Genomic DNA, 18,299 nt, shown 5'->3' with positions numbered 1-18,299 from the left:
CGGTGTAGTATAGTAAATGCCCTTCATCCTCGGTGTTGTGCTGACCTTTTAACCTTCTCTAGCATCAGTCTAACCCTTCCCTCTCACATGCCTCTCTCTTTTTCTATCTTCCATTGCCGATCTTAGAGTTTCTTTTATGTCCCTAACATATCTGCCAGCAGATAGCTCTTCCAAGAGGTCAGTGCACAGGAACATACGTGTAAGAATACAGGTCGACTTTCACTAATCCAGCACCATTGGGACATGAGGAGTGCCAGATTAGTGAAAATGCCGAATTACAGAAGGCTCACATTAAGCATAATCAGAGCCAGATTCTCGAAGGAACTGGATTACAGGTAGTCGGATTAGTGAAGGTCGACCTGTACAAGAAAACAAGAGCACGGTGGTGGCCCCTCAGAACTGCTCTGTGGTGAATATGGATCACATCTGATCTATCCCAGACCAGAACTTCTCTTCTGAGCTAGTTCCCCATATCCAATCCATCCAAAAATCATCCATCTCTTCTTTAAACACCTGCAATGTTCGAGCCACCAAAGCCCTCTGGAGCTTGGAACTAGAAAGACTCACCACCCTCTCCGCTGGAAGGGATTCTTACACACCTCAGTTTTAAATGACTCTCCCTTTATCTTGCAACTATTTCTCTGTGTTCACATCTTTTCCAAGGGGGAAACCTTCTCAATATCAACCCTGTCATGGCCAATTAGGATCATGTACACTCAGTAGTCACTTTATTAGGTACCCTGCTCGTTAATGTAAATACCTAATCAGCCAATCATGTGGCAGCAACTCAATGCATAGAAGTATGTTGACATGGTCAAGAGGTTCAGTTGTTGTTCAGACCAAACATCAGAGTGGGGAAGAAATGTGATCTAAGTGACTTCAACTATCGAATGATTGTTGGTGCCAGACGGAGTGGTTTGAGTATCTCAGAAACTGCTGATCTCCTGGGATGTTATTACACAACAGCCTCTAGGGTTTACAGGGAATGGTGTGAAAAACAAAAAAAAAAAATCCAGTGAATGGCATTTCTGTGGGAAAAAGTGTTTTGTTAATGAGAGAGGTCAGAGGAGAATGGCCAGACTGGTTCAAGCTGACAGGAAGGTGACAATATCTTAAATAACCATGCGTTACAACACTGGTGTGCAGAAGAGCATCTCTGAATGCACAACACGTCAAACCTTGAAGTCGACGGGCTTCAAATGCAGAAGAACACAAACATATACACAGAGGCCACTTTATTAGGTACGGGATGATCCTAATAAGTTGGCCACTGAGTGTGTCTTTCAATTAGATCACCCCCAATCTTCCAAAACCCAAAGAAAACAGATCCAACTTCTTCACCATCTGCACTGATGGCTGAAGTCTTTTCCTGGGCCGTCCATTCTTACGATTCAGTGATTCGATGCTGTATCGTTCTCGGATTCTGTTTATAAGTCTACTGAGTAAATCTTCATGCTGATTTTATACATTCATGCAGTCAAAAAAAGTGAGCAGTAAACTTGTGTCATGGTCAGGTTACTGTTTTCAAGGAAAGAAAATTAGCCCAGACAGATTATATTACATGCATAAATAGACGGCTGAATCTCTTTGGCAGCCCATCACTTAAGTCATATTTAAAGATCCCCAGGGATTAGAATCAATAGCTGAATATAACTCATGTTCAATTTTTAAGGGTTAAAGTGAAGTTTGGAGTGATTTTGACAGCAGTGGATTTAGAGGGTGATGTGAGCTACCTGCCCTGTGAACGGTTCTGCTGAAAGGGGAGGCCGCGCGGCGATTACAAACTGCTGGCTCGGGAATAGCTGGTTTTTATGTGTCAGCTTCCTGCCTCCTCACTGTGAAATAAAATGCTCTTTTCCTCGTTTCTTTTAAATTTTCTCCTCTAATTGGCCATGCAAATACTTCCCTTAAAAATGTCAAAGTTCAAAGTAAATTTATCATCAAAGTATGTATATGTTCAAACTTCAAAGTAAGTTTATTATCCAAGGACATATTTATTATCAAAGTATGTACTGTATATTTTCAAAGTAAATTTATTATCAATGTACATATTCATCACCATATGCTATCCTGAAATTCATTTTCTTGCAGCCGTTCATAGTAGAATAAAGAAATACAACAGAATCAATGAAAAACTACACACAAAGACAGACAAGTAATGTGAAAAGTAGACAAAATGCGCAGAAAGCAAACAATAGCAATAAGAAATCAATAGTAAATAAATAAAGTAGTATATCTTACCATAAAGTAGTATATATCACCACGTACTACTCTGAGATCCATTTTCTTCTTGGTATTTACAGCAAAATAAAGAAATAGAGTAGAGTTTATGAAAAAGTACACGTAACAAAGGCTGATAAACATCCAATGTGCACAACAGGACAAATTGTGCTAATAATGAATAAAAAAGTAAGTAAATGAATAAAGAACATGAGTTGTAGAGTCCCTGAAAGTGAATCTACAGGTTGTGGAGTCAGTTTAGCGTTAGAACATCAATGTAGAACCGTACAGTGCAGGAACACAATGTTGTGCCAAGCCAATTAAATTAGTAATTAAAATAGCTAATTAATCTCTTTTGCCTGCACAATGCCCATATCCTTCCATTTTTTTTCTCACATTCATGGGCCAATGTAAACGCCCCTTAAACTTCCCTAATATTTCAGCCTCTCCACGACCCCAGACAGTGCATTCCAGGCACCCATGACTCCTTGTGTAAAAACTTGCCTCTCACATCTCCCGTGAAATTACCCCCTCTCACCTCCATTGCATGCCCTCTGGTATTAGACCTATCACCTCTTGGAAAAGGATATTGTATGTCTACTCTATCTTATAAACCTCTATCAGATCTCCTTTAGCTTCCACCGCTCCAGAAAAAAAAACACCTAAGTTTGTTCAACCTCTTGTTATAGCACATGTTCTCTAATCCAGTTAACATTCTGGTAAACCTCTTGTGAAACCTCTCCAAAGCCTCGACATCCTTTCTAAAATGGGTAACAAGCTGCAGGATAACTTCCTGACTTTTGATCTCAGTGCCTCGACTAATAAAGCAAACACTCCATAAGACTTCTTAACCAGCCTATCAACTTTCAGGGAGCTAAGAACTTGGACCTCAAGATACCTCTGCTCATCAATACCGCTAAGGATCTTGCTTGTAACAGTGTATAGTCTCTTTACATTTGACCTACTAAGGTGAAACACTTCACATTTGGCCAGGTTAATCTCCATCTGCCATTTCTCTGCATCTGATCTATATCCTGCTGTATTCTTTGCCAGTCTTTTATGCTATCCACAACACCACTGATCCTTGTATCATCTGTGAACTTAACATCCATCTATATTTTCATCCAAGTCATTTATATACATCACAAACAACATGATACTGATACATCACATGCATCAGTATCGCAATGGAACTACAGAGGCATGAGAGTGGAGCTTGCCCAGGTGGATTGGAGAAGGATACTGGCAGGGATGATGGCAGAGCAGAGGTGGCTGAAGTCTCTGAGAATAGCTCACAAGATGCAGGATAGATATATCACACAGAGGAAGAAGTTCTCAAATGACAGGGGTAGGCAACCGTGGCTGACAAAGGAAGTTAAGGACCGCCTAAAAGTCAAGGGAAGGGCACATAAGCTAGCAAAAGTGAGTGGGAAGTTGGATGATTGGAAAGTTTTTAAAATCCAACAAAAGGCAGTTAAAAAGCTATAAGAAGGGAAAAGATGAAATATTGGGGCAGACTAGACAATAATATAAAACAGGATACTGGAAGTTTTTTCAGTTATATTGAAAGTAAAAGGGAGGTGAGAGCTGATATTGGACCACTGGAAAATGGTGCTGGTGAGGTAGTAATGGGGGACAAAGAAATGGCGAATGAACGTAATGGGTACTTTGCATCCGTCTTCACTGTGGAAGACACTAGCAGTGTGCCAGAAGTCCGTGAGTGTTAGGGCGTAGGAGTAAGTGCCATTGTTATTGCAAAGGAAAAGATGCTAGGCAAACTGGAAAGTCTTAAGGTGGATAAGTCACCTGGACCAGATGGACTACATCACAGAGTCCTGAAAGAGGTTGCAGAAGAGATTACGAAAGCATTGGTCATGATCTTTCAAGAATCACTTGATTCTGGCATAGTCCCAGAGGACTGTAAGATTGCAAATGTCACTCCACTCCTTAAGGAGGGAAAAAGGCAAAAGAAAGGGAATTATAGGCCAGTTAGCCTAACCTCAGTGGTTGGGAAAGTGTTGGAGTCTATTACTAAGGATGAGGTTTCGGGGTACTTGGAGACTAATGATAAAATAAGTCAAAGTCAGCATGGTTTCTGTAAAGGGAAATCTTGCCTGACAAATCTGTTAGAGTCCTTCGAGGAAGTAACAGGCAGGGTGGACAAAGGAGAGGCAGTGGATGTCGTTTAATTAGATTTTCAGAAGGCATTTGAAAAGGTGCCACACATGAGGCTGCTTAACAAGATAAAATCCTCTGGCATTACAGGAGAGATACTGGCATGGATAGAGGAATGGCTGACAGGCAAGAGGCAGTGAATGGGAATAAAGAGGCGCTTTTCTGGTTGGCTGCCGGTGTCTGGTGGTGTTCCTCAGGGGTCAGTATTAAGATCGCTACTTTTCACATTGTTTGTCAATGATTTTGATAATGGAATTACCAAAGGTTACGGGGAGAAGGCTGGGAACTGGGGTTGAGGAGGAGGGAAAAAAGGATCAGCCATGATTGAATGATGGAGCAGACTCAATGGGCCAAAAAGCCTAATTCTGCTCCTATGTCTTATGGAATTGATAGTTTTGTGGCAAAGTTTGCAGATGATATGAAGATGGATGGAGGGGTAGGTAGTGCTGAGGAAGAGATGCGATTGTAGCAGGAATTAGACAAATTGGAAGAATGGGCAAAAGAGTGGCAGATGGAATACAATGTTGGGAAATGTATGATGATGCATTTTGTTAAAAGGAACAATAATGTGGACTATTATCTAAATGGGGAGAAGGTTCAAACATCAGAGGTGCAGAGGGAGTCCTCATGCAAGACTCCCAGAAAGTTAATTTACAGGTGAGACTGTGGTAAAGAAGGCAACTGCAATGTTGGCACTTATGTCAAGGGCAATAGAATATAAAAGCAAGGAGGTAATGCTGAGACTTTATAAGACACGAGTCAGGCCGCACTTGGAGTATTGTCAATAATTTTAGGCCTCATATCTCAGAAAAGATGTGTTGTCATTGGAGAGAGTCCAGAGGAGGTTCATTCAAAGGTTCAAAGGTCGAATTTAATGTCAGAGAAATGTATACAATATACATTGTCAAATGCTTTTTCTTCGCAAAACATCCACGAAAACAGCGAAGTGCCCCAAATAATGAACGACAGCTAAATGTGAGAACCCCAAAGTCCCCCCAGCTCCCCCCTCCCGTGTGTAAGCGGCCGCAAAGCAATGATACCCCCTTCCCCACCCCCCTCCCTGCCCCCCCCGCAAAAGAAGCGCACCCGCTACCAAGCACAAGCGTGAGCTAGGCGATAATAAAGACACAGACCTTGCAGTTACCCCAAAGACTGTCGCATTTCATACAGCATTCGACAAACCAAAGGTTCCGTCTCTCCCTAATAAGGGAGAGGGAAGTGTCCCCCATTTTCACAGTGAGTGGGAGACGTAAAAACAACCCGCAGGTTTATGATGTTTAGAAGTCCGTTTTGTCGCTTTTAACAAGCTCTGTGCCCGAAGATTGCAAAGATCTCAGGTCTTCGGGCCCAGAGCGAAAGATTTTCTGGCCTCCCCGACGACGCACGAGTATCCTGCCGTGACACTGACCCTTGATCTGCCTGTCTCCAGAGCCATGAGATCTTAGGCTTTCAAACATGAGGCCGACTCTCAGGCCGAACCCTCGGTGTGCCAAACAACGGCTGGTCCCGAAACCCTGTGGGTCCCACTCCCGCAAAGAACCGAAGTCTGCGTGTAACTCCAGGTCAGGGTCTTCAAAAGAACCCTGAAAGAGAAAAATAAAGATATTAAAGATGGAAGTAGAGCTGTTTCCGAAGATGCAAGCAAAGGAGTTGCCGTTTAGCGCCATCTTAACTCCGCCTCCATGATGATGATTCCAGGAATGAAGGCGTTAACATAAGAGAAGGGTTTGGCAGCCTTGGGTCTGTACTCACTGGAATTTAGAAGAATGCAGGAGGATCTCATTGAAACCTACCGAATGTTGAAAGGACTAGATAGGGTGGATCTAGCGAGGATGTTTCCTCTGGTCGGGGTATCCAGAGCTGGAGGGCACAGCCTCAACGTTGTGGGGTGACCTTTTGGAATGGAAGTAAGGAGGAATATTTATAGCCAGAGAGTGGTGAATCTGTGGAATGCTCTGCCACAGACTGTGGTGGACACCAAATCCATGGGTATATTCAAGGCAGAAGTTGGCAGTTTCCTGACTGGTCAGGGCATCAAAGGATATGGCGAGGAGGCAGGTGTATGGGGTTGAGTAGGATTCAGGATCAGCCGTGATGGAATGGTGGAGCAGACTTGATGGACTGAACGACCTAATTCTGCTACTCTGTCTTATGGTCTAAACAGCAGAGGTTCCAGTACAGATCCTTGCAGAACACCAACAATCACAGACTTCCAGCTAGAATAAGTCCCTTTAACCACCTCCCTGTCCTTTATGAGCAAGCCAGTTTTTAATCCAAACGGCCAATTCACCATGCATCTTAATCTTCTTGATGAGCTTCCCATGAGGATCCGTATCAAATGCCTGACTAAAATCCATGTAGACAACATCGGCAGCTGTACCTTCATCAACCACCCTCGTCACTCGTGAGGGAACTCAATCAAGTTAGTAAGACACAACTTGCCACACACAAAGCCATACTGGCTTGCCCTAATTAGGCCATGGCTTTCTAAATACATAGAAATCCTACACCTAAGAATTCTCTCCAGTAAATTCCCTACCTCTGACATGAAGCTCCCCGGTCTATAGTTTCAAGGATTATTGGAACAACATCGGCCATTCGCCAGTCCTCTGGGACCTTGCCTGTGGCTAGAGAGGAAACAAAGATATTAGTGAAGGCCCCAGAAATCTCTTCTCGTGTCTCTTTCAATAACCTGGCGCATATTCCATCTGGCCCTGAGGATTATCCACTTTAATGCTCATTAAGAGACACAACACGATCTCCTCCTTTATATGCCCTAGCATAATAATATTCTTGGCACTGATCTCCCTATCCACCATGGTAAATACTGATGTAAAATACACATTAAGGACCTCACCCCTGTCCTCCATATCCAAAAAAATGTACCCCACCTTTATCCTTGAGTTGTCCCACCTCTACCTGGTTATCCTCCTGCTCTTGATGAAATGTATACAATGCCTTTGTATTCTCTTTAATCCTACTTGCCAAGGACTTGTCATGGCTTCTCCTGACTTTTCTAATTCCCTTCCTGAGTTCTCTTCTGGCTTCTTTATAATCCTCAAAGATTCTATTTGATTCTAGCTTCCTAAGCGTTACATACTTTTCCTTTTACTTCTTGAATAAATTCATCACCTCTCTCCACATCCAAGTTTCTCTTATTTTGCCATCCTTGTCCTTCCTTCTGACAGGAACACACCTGTCCTGTACTCTGTGCAGTTGGTCTTTAAATACTCTCCGCATGTCAGATGTGGTCTTTCCCAAAAGCATCTTTTCCCAATTAACTCTCCCTTGTTCCTGCCTACTGCTTTCATAAATTGCCCTGCTTCAATTTAATACTCTCTTGCAAGGTCCATGCCTATAGCTATCTTAAAGCTCCAGGAGCTGTGGTCACTGTTCCCTGATCACTCAGCCACTGAAAGGTTGGTCACCTGGCCAGGCTCATTGCCCAACACCAGGTCTAGTACAGCCCCTCCTCTTGATGGACTATCTACATATCGATTTACAAAACCCTCCTGGATGCACTTAACAAATCCTACCACACCTAAACCTCCTGCTTTCAGAAGGTCACATTTTATATTAGGGAAGTTGAAGTCCCCCATGATAACAACCCTATTGCTTTTACACCTTTCCTGAACCTGTTCTTCAATATCTCGGCGGCTACTGGGGCATCTGTAGTGCAATCCCATGAGAGTGATTGTATCCTTCTTATTTTTATGTTCTACCCATATAGACTCAGTAGACATGCCCTCTAATATGTCCCCTCTAACTGCAGATGTGATATTGTCCTTAACTGGTAATGGAAATCTCCCCCCTCCCACCTCCTCTTTTACCCCCTCTCTATCTTTTCTAAAGCATTGAAACCCTGGGACATTAAGCACCCGTTCCTAACCCTCTCTCAACCAAGTCTCTATAATGGTCACAACATTATAAATCCATCTACCTATCTGTGCTCTGAGGTCATCACCTTTACCCATTATACTCCTTGCATTAAAATACACACACTTCAGCATAGGTTCACAGAGTTGCTTTCTGCACAGTGTAACAGTCTCGTATTCAGCAGCTTTGGCCTCTGCTGTGACCCGCTGGATATAACAATCCAACCTGAATTACAAATCGTTCCCAAATAAAGGATCCTCAGCCCACGTTGTCCATATCAAGATCGGACATAGAATTGTACAGCACAGGATTGGGGACTTCAGCCCACACTGTTGTGCCAGATTAATGACATTCGTAATCAAATACCTAACAAACAATTTCATTCCGATTCCATTCCCGTTCTGATGTGTTGATCTATGGCTTCCTCTTGTGCTAAGATGAGGCCACCCTCAGGGTGGAGGAGCAACACCTTATATTCCTTCTGGGTAGCCTCCAATCTGTTGGCATGAACATCAATTTCTCTTTCCAGAAAACAATTTTTTCCCACCCCCCCCCTTCCTTCTTCTTCTATTCCTCTCTCTGGCCTCTTACCTCTCCTCACCAGTCTATCACCTCCCCCTGGGTCCCCTCCTCCTTTGGTCCTCTCTCCTCTCCTATTAGATTCTTTCTTCTCCAGCCCTTTACCTTTCCCACCCACCTGGCTCCACTTATCAACTTCTAGCGATCCTCCTTCCCCACCTCCCCCCACCCTTTTATTCTTCCCCTTCCTTTCCAGTCTTGATGAAGGGTTTCGGCTTTTGCTTTACTCATTTCCGTAGATGCTGCCTGACCTGCTGAGTTCCTCTAGCATTTTCGGTGTGTTGATTTGGACCTCCAGCATCTGCAGATTTTCTGGTGTTTATAAACTAACTTCTGCCTATACAATGTCCGTATCCTTGCTTTTCCTGCACATTCCTGTGCCTGTCCACGAGCCTCTAGAATGCCTCTGTCATATTTGCTTCTGCCACTACCCCAGGCAGCACATTGAAGGCACCCACTCTTCGCTGTTTAAAACAAAATTGCCCCACTTATCTCCTATGAACTTACCCCCTCTCACCTTAAGTGCATGGTTGCCCAATTCAGCTCCTATGTCTTATGGTCTTACAGAACTTTGGTTAGGCCAGATTTTGGAATAACGTTTGCAGTCCTGGTTGCTCCATTACAGGAAGGATGTGGAGAGGGTGCAGAAGAACTCAGAATTTGCCTGGATTAGTGAGTATTAGGTATAAGGAGAGGTTGGCAAGTTTGGATAGTTACCTCTGAGCAACAGAAACAAAATGATGGAGGAATTCAGCAACATCCACAGAGGGAAACAGACAGGTGATACTCCGGGCCGAGACCCTCCACTATTTAAAATGGCATCATGGTTTGCATAGATAGTGGGCCACTGGCCCTGTTCCCGTGCTGGAACTGTTCTCTGTTCCATAGGACCAAGGGAAACTTCGAGGATTTTAGTAAAAGTTGGAGTGAATTCATTAATGCAAAATATTCCATGATGCCTTTTGTAGGAGAGGATGGAAGTTCTCCCTCGTGTCCTAGCTAGTGTTTGTCCTTCAAACAACTTCACTAAAACAGGTGGCCTGGTAGATGATAATTGTGCTGCTTTTGGGGCAATTCCTTTCTACAGCCCCCTCAGCACCATTCACCCCTCCCCCATGAAGTTACACTTACTCCCCACACCTCATACCTACTCTTGACAGTCACTGCTTTACCCTGTTTTCATATACCGTGTTGCTACCTAGAAGAGTTCCTTTAGCCAAGAATCACTTCGTCCTTTCCTGTCAGACTCACCTCATGTTCAGATACTCCTGCACCTAGCGTCACTTTATGAACATACAGTCAGTCTATGTGTGTGTATATATATATCTTCTTTGGCTGTCCATCGATTTTTGATGATGACTGAGGCCTGAGCAAGGTTGTATGGAAGACCGGCAGTTGCCCATGCTGCAAGTCTCCCCTCTCCATGCCACCGATGTTGTCCAAGGGAAGAGCATTAGGACCCATACAGCTTGGCACCGGTGTCGTCGCAGAGCAATGTGTGGTTAAGTGCCTTGCTCAAAGACACAGCACGCTGCCTCAGCTGAGGCTCGAACTAGCGACCTTCAGATCACTAGACTGACGCCTTAACTACTTGGCCATGTGCTACACTATATATATAAGATAATCGTATGCATAGTTACTGTACATTGTGTGTTATAGATTTGATTTGATTTTTTCATATATTGTGGTTTTTATGCTGCATCAGATCCAGAGTAACAATCATTTTGTTTTCCTTTACACTCATACTGAAGGATGACAATAAACAATCTTGAATCTTGATCCAAGGGTCAAAGGTCATGATAAAGGGCCTTGGCCTGAAACATCAACTCTGTATTCCTTTCCCGAGATCTGCCTGATCTGATGAATTCTTCCAGCAGTTTATGTGTTCAGCTTGAATCCTGAATCTTGAATCTTTTGGATCTTTGCAGCGGGTACTTTGGTGTAACATTTCTCTACAGTACAACAGCAACTGACCTGTGTTTAAAAAAAATATCGTTCTCTGTGAAAGACTGAATCATCCTGAAATGGCGAAAAGAACCACATAAATTTCTAATGTGACTTGCCTCACATTCTGTTGTTATAGGAATAATTGTCACCATGTTCTTAAAAGCGAACTGCTGGCGGCAGAAGCATGACAATACTTGCGGGTTGCCCTCAGCACATCCTCGAACTGAGTTGGTCAATCACGCAAATGAAATTTCACTGTATATGTGAGAAATAAAGATCATCTTTAAAGTCTTTAGGATTTAGTAAATGGAGGGGGAAATGTGATCATAGTTCTGCCATCCTGTCCTGACTGACCAATCATTTGTTTTCAGCCACACAGCGGGATACGAGACTGACAATCACAACGCTCCGATGTTGTATAGCTGTAGCACGCAGTACAGAATACACACGCACGGTGTCTTCCGAGGGCTTCAGGTGAGTAATACTGGCTTATGTTCCGCCATATGTTTCTCTGCTGTTTTCTGAGAAACCCAACCCAACCCTTTTGCACTTGACCCCTTGAGAAAGCCGACTGCAGGCAGTGTGAAAAGTAGACGCAACTACAAGACCACTTGTGTATGCAGATGGTTCTAATTTGAGGTTTTCCCGGTGCCTAGGGAGCAGCAGAGAAGAGATCCTGTTTTGTATCAGCAGATTGAAAAAAAAATGTGGATTTGACACTCGTTCTATCATCGGCTTGCAAACCAGTCAACATGGCAGCTGTCTGAAGATTTACAACTATCACCCCAGTCTGCTGGAGATAGTTGAGAAATTGGCAGAATAGTTTCAATCAGTACTGATTTTATCTGCACTTGTTGTACTTCATTCTGAATATTAATCATTACATTATCTTCTCAGTGAAACCTTTCTCTCTGATATATCACAACCACTGATAGAGCAGGTTATTTATGACTTCCTCTCTGACAGGGAGACCATGATTCACACCCTGACTTTACAACACACTTCTATCTGTGCCATGGTTTTTGTCCATGGAAAATGAAAATGTGAACACTTTGACCCCGCTGACACTATAGAGTTGCTTTCTACACTCTTCTAAACAGATGGTGCTTCAGGCTGCAAGGATAGGGCGATGCATAATAAAGAGAAGAGAGGTTATAATCCATTGCATTTTTCGAGACACTACTCACCCAGCGAACTGCCTTTTCCATACACTCCCTTCTGGAAAGTGCTATAGGGCTATTAAGACAAAAACTTCGCGCCATCTTAAAAGATTCTTCCTATAAGACCATTAGACATAGGAACAAAATTAGGCTTTTTGGCCCATTGTGTCTGTTCTGCCATTCCACCATGGCTAATTTATTATTCCTCTCAGCCCCATTTCCCCAGGTAGTTAATCTGATTCACCATTCTAGTCAGCCCCCCATTCCCCTCCATCTGTTAACCCCCATTCCTGCACTATAGATACTTTAAAACACCATAACTGTTGCCCGACTTACTGAGTTCCTCCAGCATTTTGTATATGAGTGCGTTCCTCTGAATTTCCAGCATCTGCAGAATCTCCTGCATTTAATCTTAAAAGGAGGAGACTGATCCGCAGGACTCTAAAAATTAACGTGCTTTCTGGATTACGGGCATAAGAAGGAGGAGCAGAATACAGCACTGCTCATCTTCTCTGCCATCCAATAAGATCAGAGTTGATCTGATTTCAGGTCTCTACTTTCCTCCACGACCTCCATAGTAAAGCATTTTAATAATCTATCCATCTCATTGTTGGATAGTTCTCTGGATAGTGAACGGCAAAGGTTCATGGCTGCCCAAGAGAAGAAATTCTTCCTCATCTACATCTTATTCCCTTATTCTGAAGCTGTGTACCCTAATACCAGATACTCCCTCAAGGGGAAACAGCCTCACAGTTTGACCTTTGACATCCCATTCAAAACCTATGCATATCATGGAGTCACAGAGAGTTACAGGCCACCAAGGGACATCTTGTCAGATTGGCCCACCAAGTCTGTGCCAAACCATCAAGCCCCCATTTACACTATTCCTATTTTTGATTGAAGTTGGAATCATCAATGGGAGAATCTCTTAGTCTTCTTAATACTTGAGAATTATGAAGAAAGCAGGGCTGTGTGTTTACTTCCTTCGAAGTTTGCGAAGAAGATTCAGCATGACAACTAAAACTTCGGCTAACTTATATAGATATGTGGTGGAGGGTTTATTGACTGGTTGCATCATGGCCTGGTACGGAAACACAAATGCCCTTGAACAGAAAATCTTACCAAAAGTGGTGGATACGGTCCAGTCTATCACGGGTAAAAGCCCTCCCTGCCATTGGGCACATCTACATAGAGTGTTGTCACAGGAAAGCAGAATCCATCCTCAGGGACCCCACTACCCAGGACATGTTCTCTTCTCACTGCTGCCATCAGGAAGAAGTGACAGGAGCCTCAGGACCCCACCACCCAGTTCAGGAACAGTTATTAACCTTCAGCCACCAGGCTCCTGAACTGAAAGACATAACTTCACTTGCCCTATCACTGAACTGTTCCCACAACCTATAGACTCACAATCAAGGATTCTTAATCTCATTTATTGTTTCTTTATTTATTATTATTATTTTTTCTCTTTTGTTGTTCTTTGCATATTGGTTGTTTAGCTGTCCTCTTGGGTGCGATCTTCCATTGATTCCATTGTGTCTTTTGGATTTACCATTTATGCCTACAAGGAAACAAACCACAGGGTTGTATATGGTGACAAATTTGTACTTTGATAATAAATTTACTTTGAACTTTCATTGAGATTAAATCTATTCGGGTTTTCCTCTTTTGACTAGCCCATCATACAAGTTATCGATTATACTCATAGAGCACAGATATATCGGCCCATCTAGCCTTGTTGAACTATTATTCTGCCTATGCTTATTGATACCTCTCCCCTTCATGTACTTATCCAAACTTCTCAATGTTGCAATCAGACCCTCATCCACTACTGCTGGCAGCTCATTCCACACAATCACCAGCCTTTGAGTGGAGGAGTTACTACTTAGGTTCCTCTTAAATATTTCAACTTCCATCCTTAGCTTATGACCTTTGGTTCCTGTCTCATCCAACGTCAATGTAAAAGACTTCTTGCACTCACCCTATCTACACCCCTCATCATTTTATATACTTCTATTAATTTCCCATGATTCTCCTACGTTCCAGGGAATAAAGTCCTAGCCTATTTTACATTTCCCTGTATCTCAGGTCCTCAAGTCCTGGAAACTTCCCTGTAAGTTTCCTGTCAACTCTTTCAATTATATTGATATGAAGCAATCTCTCCAGCATTCCTCCTCCCTTGCTTCATTTGAGGAGTATTGGTGTGGAGAACTCTGGTCTGAACCCATTGGTTCACACCTGGCAGTGTTAGAGGCAGGAATGATGTGGAAGCTTTAGAGAGGGTGTGGAGGAGACTTACCGGAGCATGTCTTATGAGGATAGGCTTAGTCAGCTAGGGACTTTTCTCTTTGGAACAAAGGAGGTTGAGAAATGACTTGATAGAGGTGCACAAGATGATAAGAGACATAGATTGTGTGGACAGCCAGAGACTTTTTCCTAGAGAGGAAATGGCTATATATTCATATATCTATCTATCTCTGTGTATGTGTGTGTATATATATATTTCTTACTGTAATTTATAATAATGTTTTATTATTATGCATTGCAATATACTCTTGTTGTATTACAACAAATTTCATGACATACAGTGCCAGTGTTAACAAACATGATTCTGATTCTGAAAGTATTTCCGTCTTAGCAGAGAGCAATGTTCCCAAACACCTGTTGCCCTTGTCCCCTGTGTAGTAGGGGTGTCTGGTATAGCTTAATTTTTACTTACTGTGGCACAGAATTAGGCCATTTAGCCTGTTGGGTTTGAGGCTTCGGATCATATTTCCTTACATTATATTCTCTTTCACAGCCTCAGGCCATTACATCACGGGGGTATCCCTCCCCACCATTAAAAGTATCTACATGAGGTGTTGGCTCAAGAAAACCACATCAATCATCAAAGATTCACATATGCTGGTCATGACCATCGTCTTTCGGTACATTTGGGCAGGAGGTACAGAAGCCTGAAGTCCCACACCACTGGGTTCAAAAATAGAACAGATAGAACATAGAAACTAGAAAAGTACAGCACAACACAGACCCATTGGCCCACAATGTTGTGCTGACCTTTTAACCTATTCTAAAATTAAACCAACCCTTACCTCTTCACATAACCCTCCAATTGTCCTTCATCCATGTACTTGTCCGAGAGTCTCTTAAATGTATTTAATGTATCTGCCTCTTCCACCATCCCTGGCAGTGCAGGGAAATCGCCTGTTCCCTTGAAACAACCTGCACAACCATAATCACTGCCTCAGTATAGCAACAAATTGACCGCTTTGCATTACTGACTTACTTCAGCCCACCAACCCAACTGGGGCATGGGCTGCCTCCAACAGCTCTCCAACAGCTGTCCTGAGATAGTCTTTCAAGTTGGTCCCCAGCTGTAACTCATCTTCGCAGATCCTTCTTCCAGGGATGAGGTCTTTGGAACTTGGGTTTGGTGTTTTTATAGCACTGAGCTTTTACGAGATGGCGTGACTAGCCTCATGCCAATCCCTCCTCCCTTTGCAGCCTGGCTTGGGACTGTCCATGGCCCGGTTGCTTCTCTCCACAGTGGACTTTTTTATTGTAGTTGTGTTGTTTCTTGTAAAAACTGTACGTAACTTATCTTTAATTTTGTGAACGCTGTGTCTCTAATGCTAATTGCTTGTGATGTTGTTGCATGAAAGTTCCCTGTTGCACCTATGCATACATGTACAGGAACTCAAAGATTTGACGATAAACTTGACTTTGAACAGGGTATATTATAGTATCTAAATAACCTACCAGTTTGTCCTTTGGGTGAGGGAGAGGAGCGAGTGGTCACAGGAAGAGCATGAAAGCTCTACCTACACAGCACCAAAGGTTAGGTTCAGACCTTGGTCACTGGTGTTCTAAGGCAGCAGCACTACCCGCTGCACTCCTCTATTTTTGTTTTATTTCATTGCGAGATCAAGCGTGGAACAGACCCTGCCAGCCCAGCACAGCACATTGTTCAGCAACCCACTCATTGGGGCAGCACAGTAGCGCAATGCTTTACAGTGCCAGCGGCCTGGGTTCAATTCCCACCACTGTCTGTAAGGAGTTTGTACTTTCTCCCCATGACCGCATGGGTTTCCTCCAGGTGCTCCAGTTTCCTCCCACAGTCCAAAGATGTACTGTTGGTAGGTTAACTGGTCATTGTAAATTGTTCTGTGATTAAGCTAGGGTTAAATCGGGTTGCTGGGTGGTGCAGCTCAAAGGGCTTGAAAGGCCTACTCCATACTTATCTCAATAAATAAATAAAATTAACCTGATTAACCTATTAACTAGTAGATGTTTGGAGTGTGAGAGGAAACCGGAGCATCTGGAGAATATACAGACAGCACCAGAATTGAACTCTGAACTCTGAGGCCCCGAGCTGTAATCATGCCATGCTAACCTATTTTATATTTAGGATTTCAGCATGGTAACAGGCTCCCCTATCCCAAAGGCCCTGTGCCATGCAATTACACCCACATGACCGGGCCCGCATAGTCATATAGAGAGCGTACAAGCTCCTGACGGAGAACGGCAGAATTGAACCTGGATCACTGGCACTGTAATAGCGTTACACTAACCACTACGCTACCATGCGATCTGTGTCCAATCCTGACATCGACGCTGTCTGCGTGGAGTTTTCATGTTCTCCCTGTGGACACATGGGTTACTTCTGAGTGCTCTAGCTTCCTCCCACATCCCGGAGCCTTGCAGGCTGTCAAGTTGCCTTTAGTATGCTGGTTAGTGGTTGGATCTGGAATGAGGTTTTGGGGATGTGGGAGGTATAAAATGTAGGATGAATATAAATGGGTGCATGATAGTCAGACTTAGTGGGCCGAATGGCCTGTTTCTGTGCTGTATGACTCCATGAATCTATGGTATATGATGAATATCTCCACAACGGAGCAGTAAACCCTGCAGTTAAGGCCTTTCACAGAGGAAAGGGCTTTACTTTCATTTGCTTTCACAGAAGCAAAGGGCTAGGTTGATCATTGAGTAGGTTTCTATAGGTCGGTACAACATTGTGAGCTGGAGGACATGTACTCTTCTGCATTCTATGCTCTGAACTTGAGTAATGGGAAGATCTGGCTAAACTTCAACATGGGACTGGAGGGAATGAATCCCTGGTTTCAGCAAATTAAATAATTGAAATTCTTATTACACCTCAGTTTTCCCTCAAGGCTTTGTGATTTCAAATAATTACAGGTTGTGATTAAAATAGCAAGGGAATCAGACTTAAGCTTATTCAAATACACACTGCTATATATAAAGCCAGAAAAATGAGCTGAAAATGTGTAGAGAGACCAGGGTGACTGGGATTGTTCTGCTGAGAGCAAAGAATGTTAGACGGAGATTTAAAATTCTGATTGATTTTGAAGGAGTACGTAAAGAGATGTTTCATTTGGGAGTAACACACACAAAATGCTGGAGGAACTCAGCAGGTCAGGCAGCATTCATGGAGAGGAATAACCTGTCTTGGTCTGAAATGGGGGCTGTTTATTCCTCTCCATAGAGCAAGGGTTTCCAACCTGTGGTCCATGGACCCCTTGCTTAATGGTATTGGCCCATGGCGTAAAAGAGATTGGAAGCCCCTGCCATGGACGCTGCTCGACCTGCTGGGTCCCTCCAGCACTTTGTGGGTGTTGCTCCGGATTTCCAGCATCTCTTGTTTACTGTTCCCTTTGGGAGTCGGTTCAGCTGGAACGGCTGGTTTTACTCCCAGAACTGTCGAGCAAAGAAGTTCAAGTTCACCCGACTGTACACATACTCCACCAAATGAAACAACTTTCCTCCGGACCACAGTATATCCACAGAGCATATATCTCACACAGCACACAAAACCAACATATTACCACATATAAGTTAATAAAGTTCTATTCAAAATGAATGTGAAGTGCGCCGCACGGGTAAACAACCAACAGTGCACTGTCCTGGTGCTGAGACCTCGGGGGCGGCAGGGTATTCATTACTCTCACAGACTGAGGGAAGCCTGGCAGTCTTAGTTCTGCTGCTCCTATACCTCCTTCCTGACCGTAGAGGGTCAAAGTGATTACTTGTGGTAGGGATACTCAAAAGTGCCCCGGGCCCTTTGTCTAGAATGCTCCTGGTAAATGTCATAAATTGGGGGGGGGGGGGGAGGAAGGGAGACCCCAGTGATCCTGTCGGCAGTTTTTTACTGTTTTTACTTGCAGTCTGATGCCTTGCAGCACCCGTGCCACACAATGATACATCCGGGCAGGACACACTCGATGTTGCTGCTGCAGAAAGTTGCCAAAATGGGGGCGGGGAGCCTTGCACGCCTCAGTCTCCTCAGAAAGGGTAGATGCTGCTGTGCCTTCTTGACTAGCGAGG

The 18,299-nt window shown here is 43.5% G+C and overlaps 1 protein-coding gene across 4 annotated transcripts in view; it reads left to right on the top strand.

The window, feature by feature from the left end:
• Nucleotides 1-18,299, top strand: part of wt1b (WT1 transcription factor b) — a 151,243-nt gene that overhangs the window by 87,126 nt on the left and 45,818 nt on the right. For all 4 annotated transcript variants that reach the window (XM_063061640.1, XM_063061639.1, XM_063061643.1 and 1 more), the window contains exon 4: nt 11,169-11,271. In XM_063061640.1, coding sequence (XP_062917710.1) covers nt 11,169-11,271 — 103 coding nt within the window. The remainder of the gene's footprint in view (nt 1-11,168; nt 11,272-18,299) is intronic.

Source organism: Mobula hypostoma, chromosome 11, assembly GCF_963921235.1.
Source record: "Mobula hypostoma chromosome 11, sMobHyp1.1, whole genome shotgun sequence".
Lineage (NCBI taxonomy): Eukaryota > Metazoa > Chordata > Chondrichthyes > Myliobatiformes > Myliobatidae > Mobula > Mobula hypostoma.
This window is presented reverse-complemented; position numbering and strand designations above follow the sequence as displayed.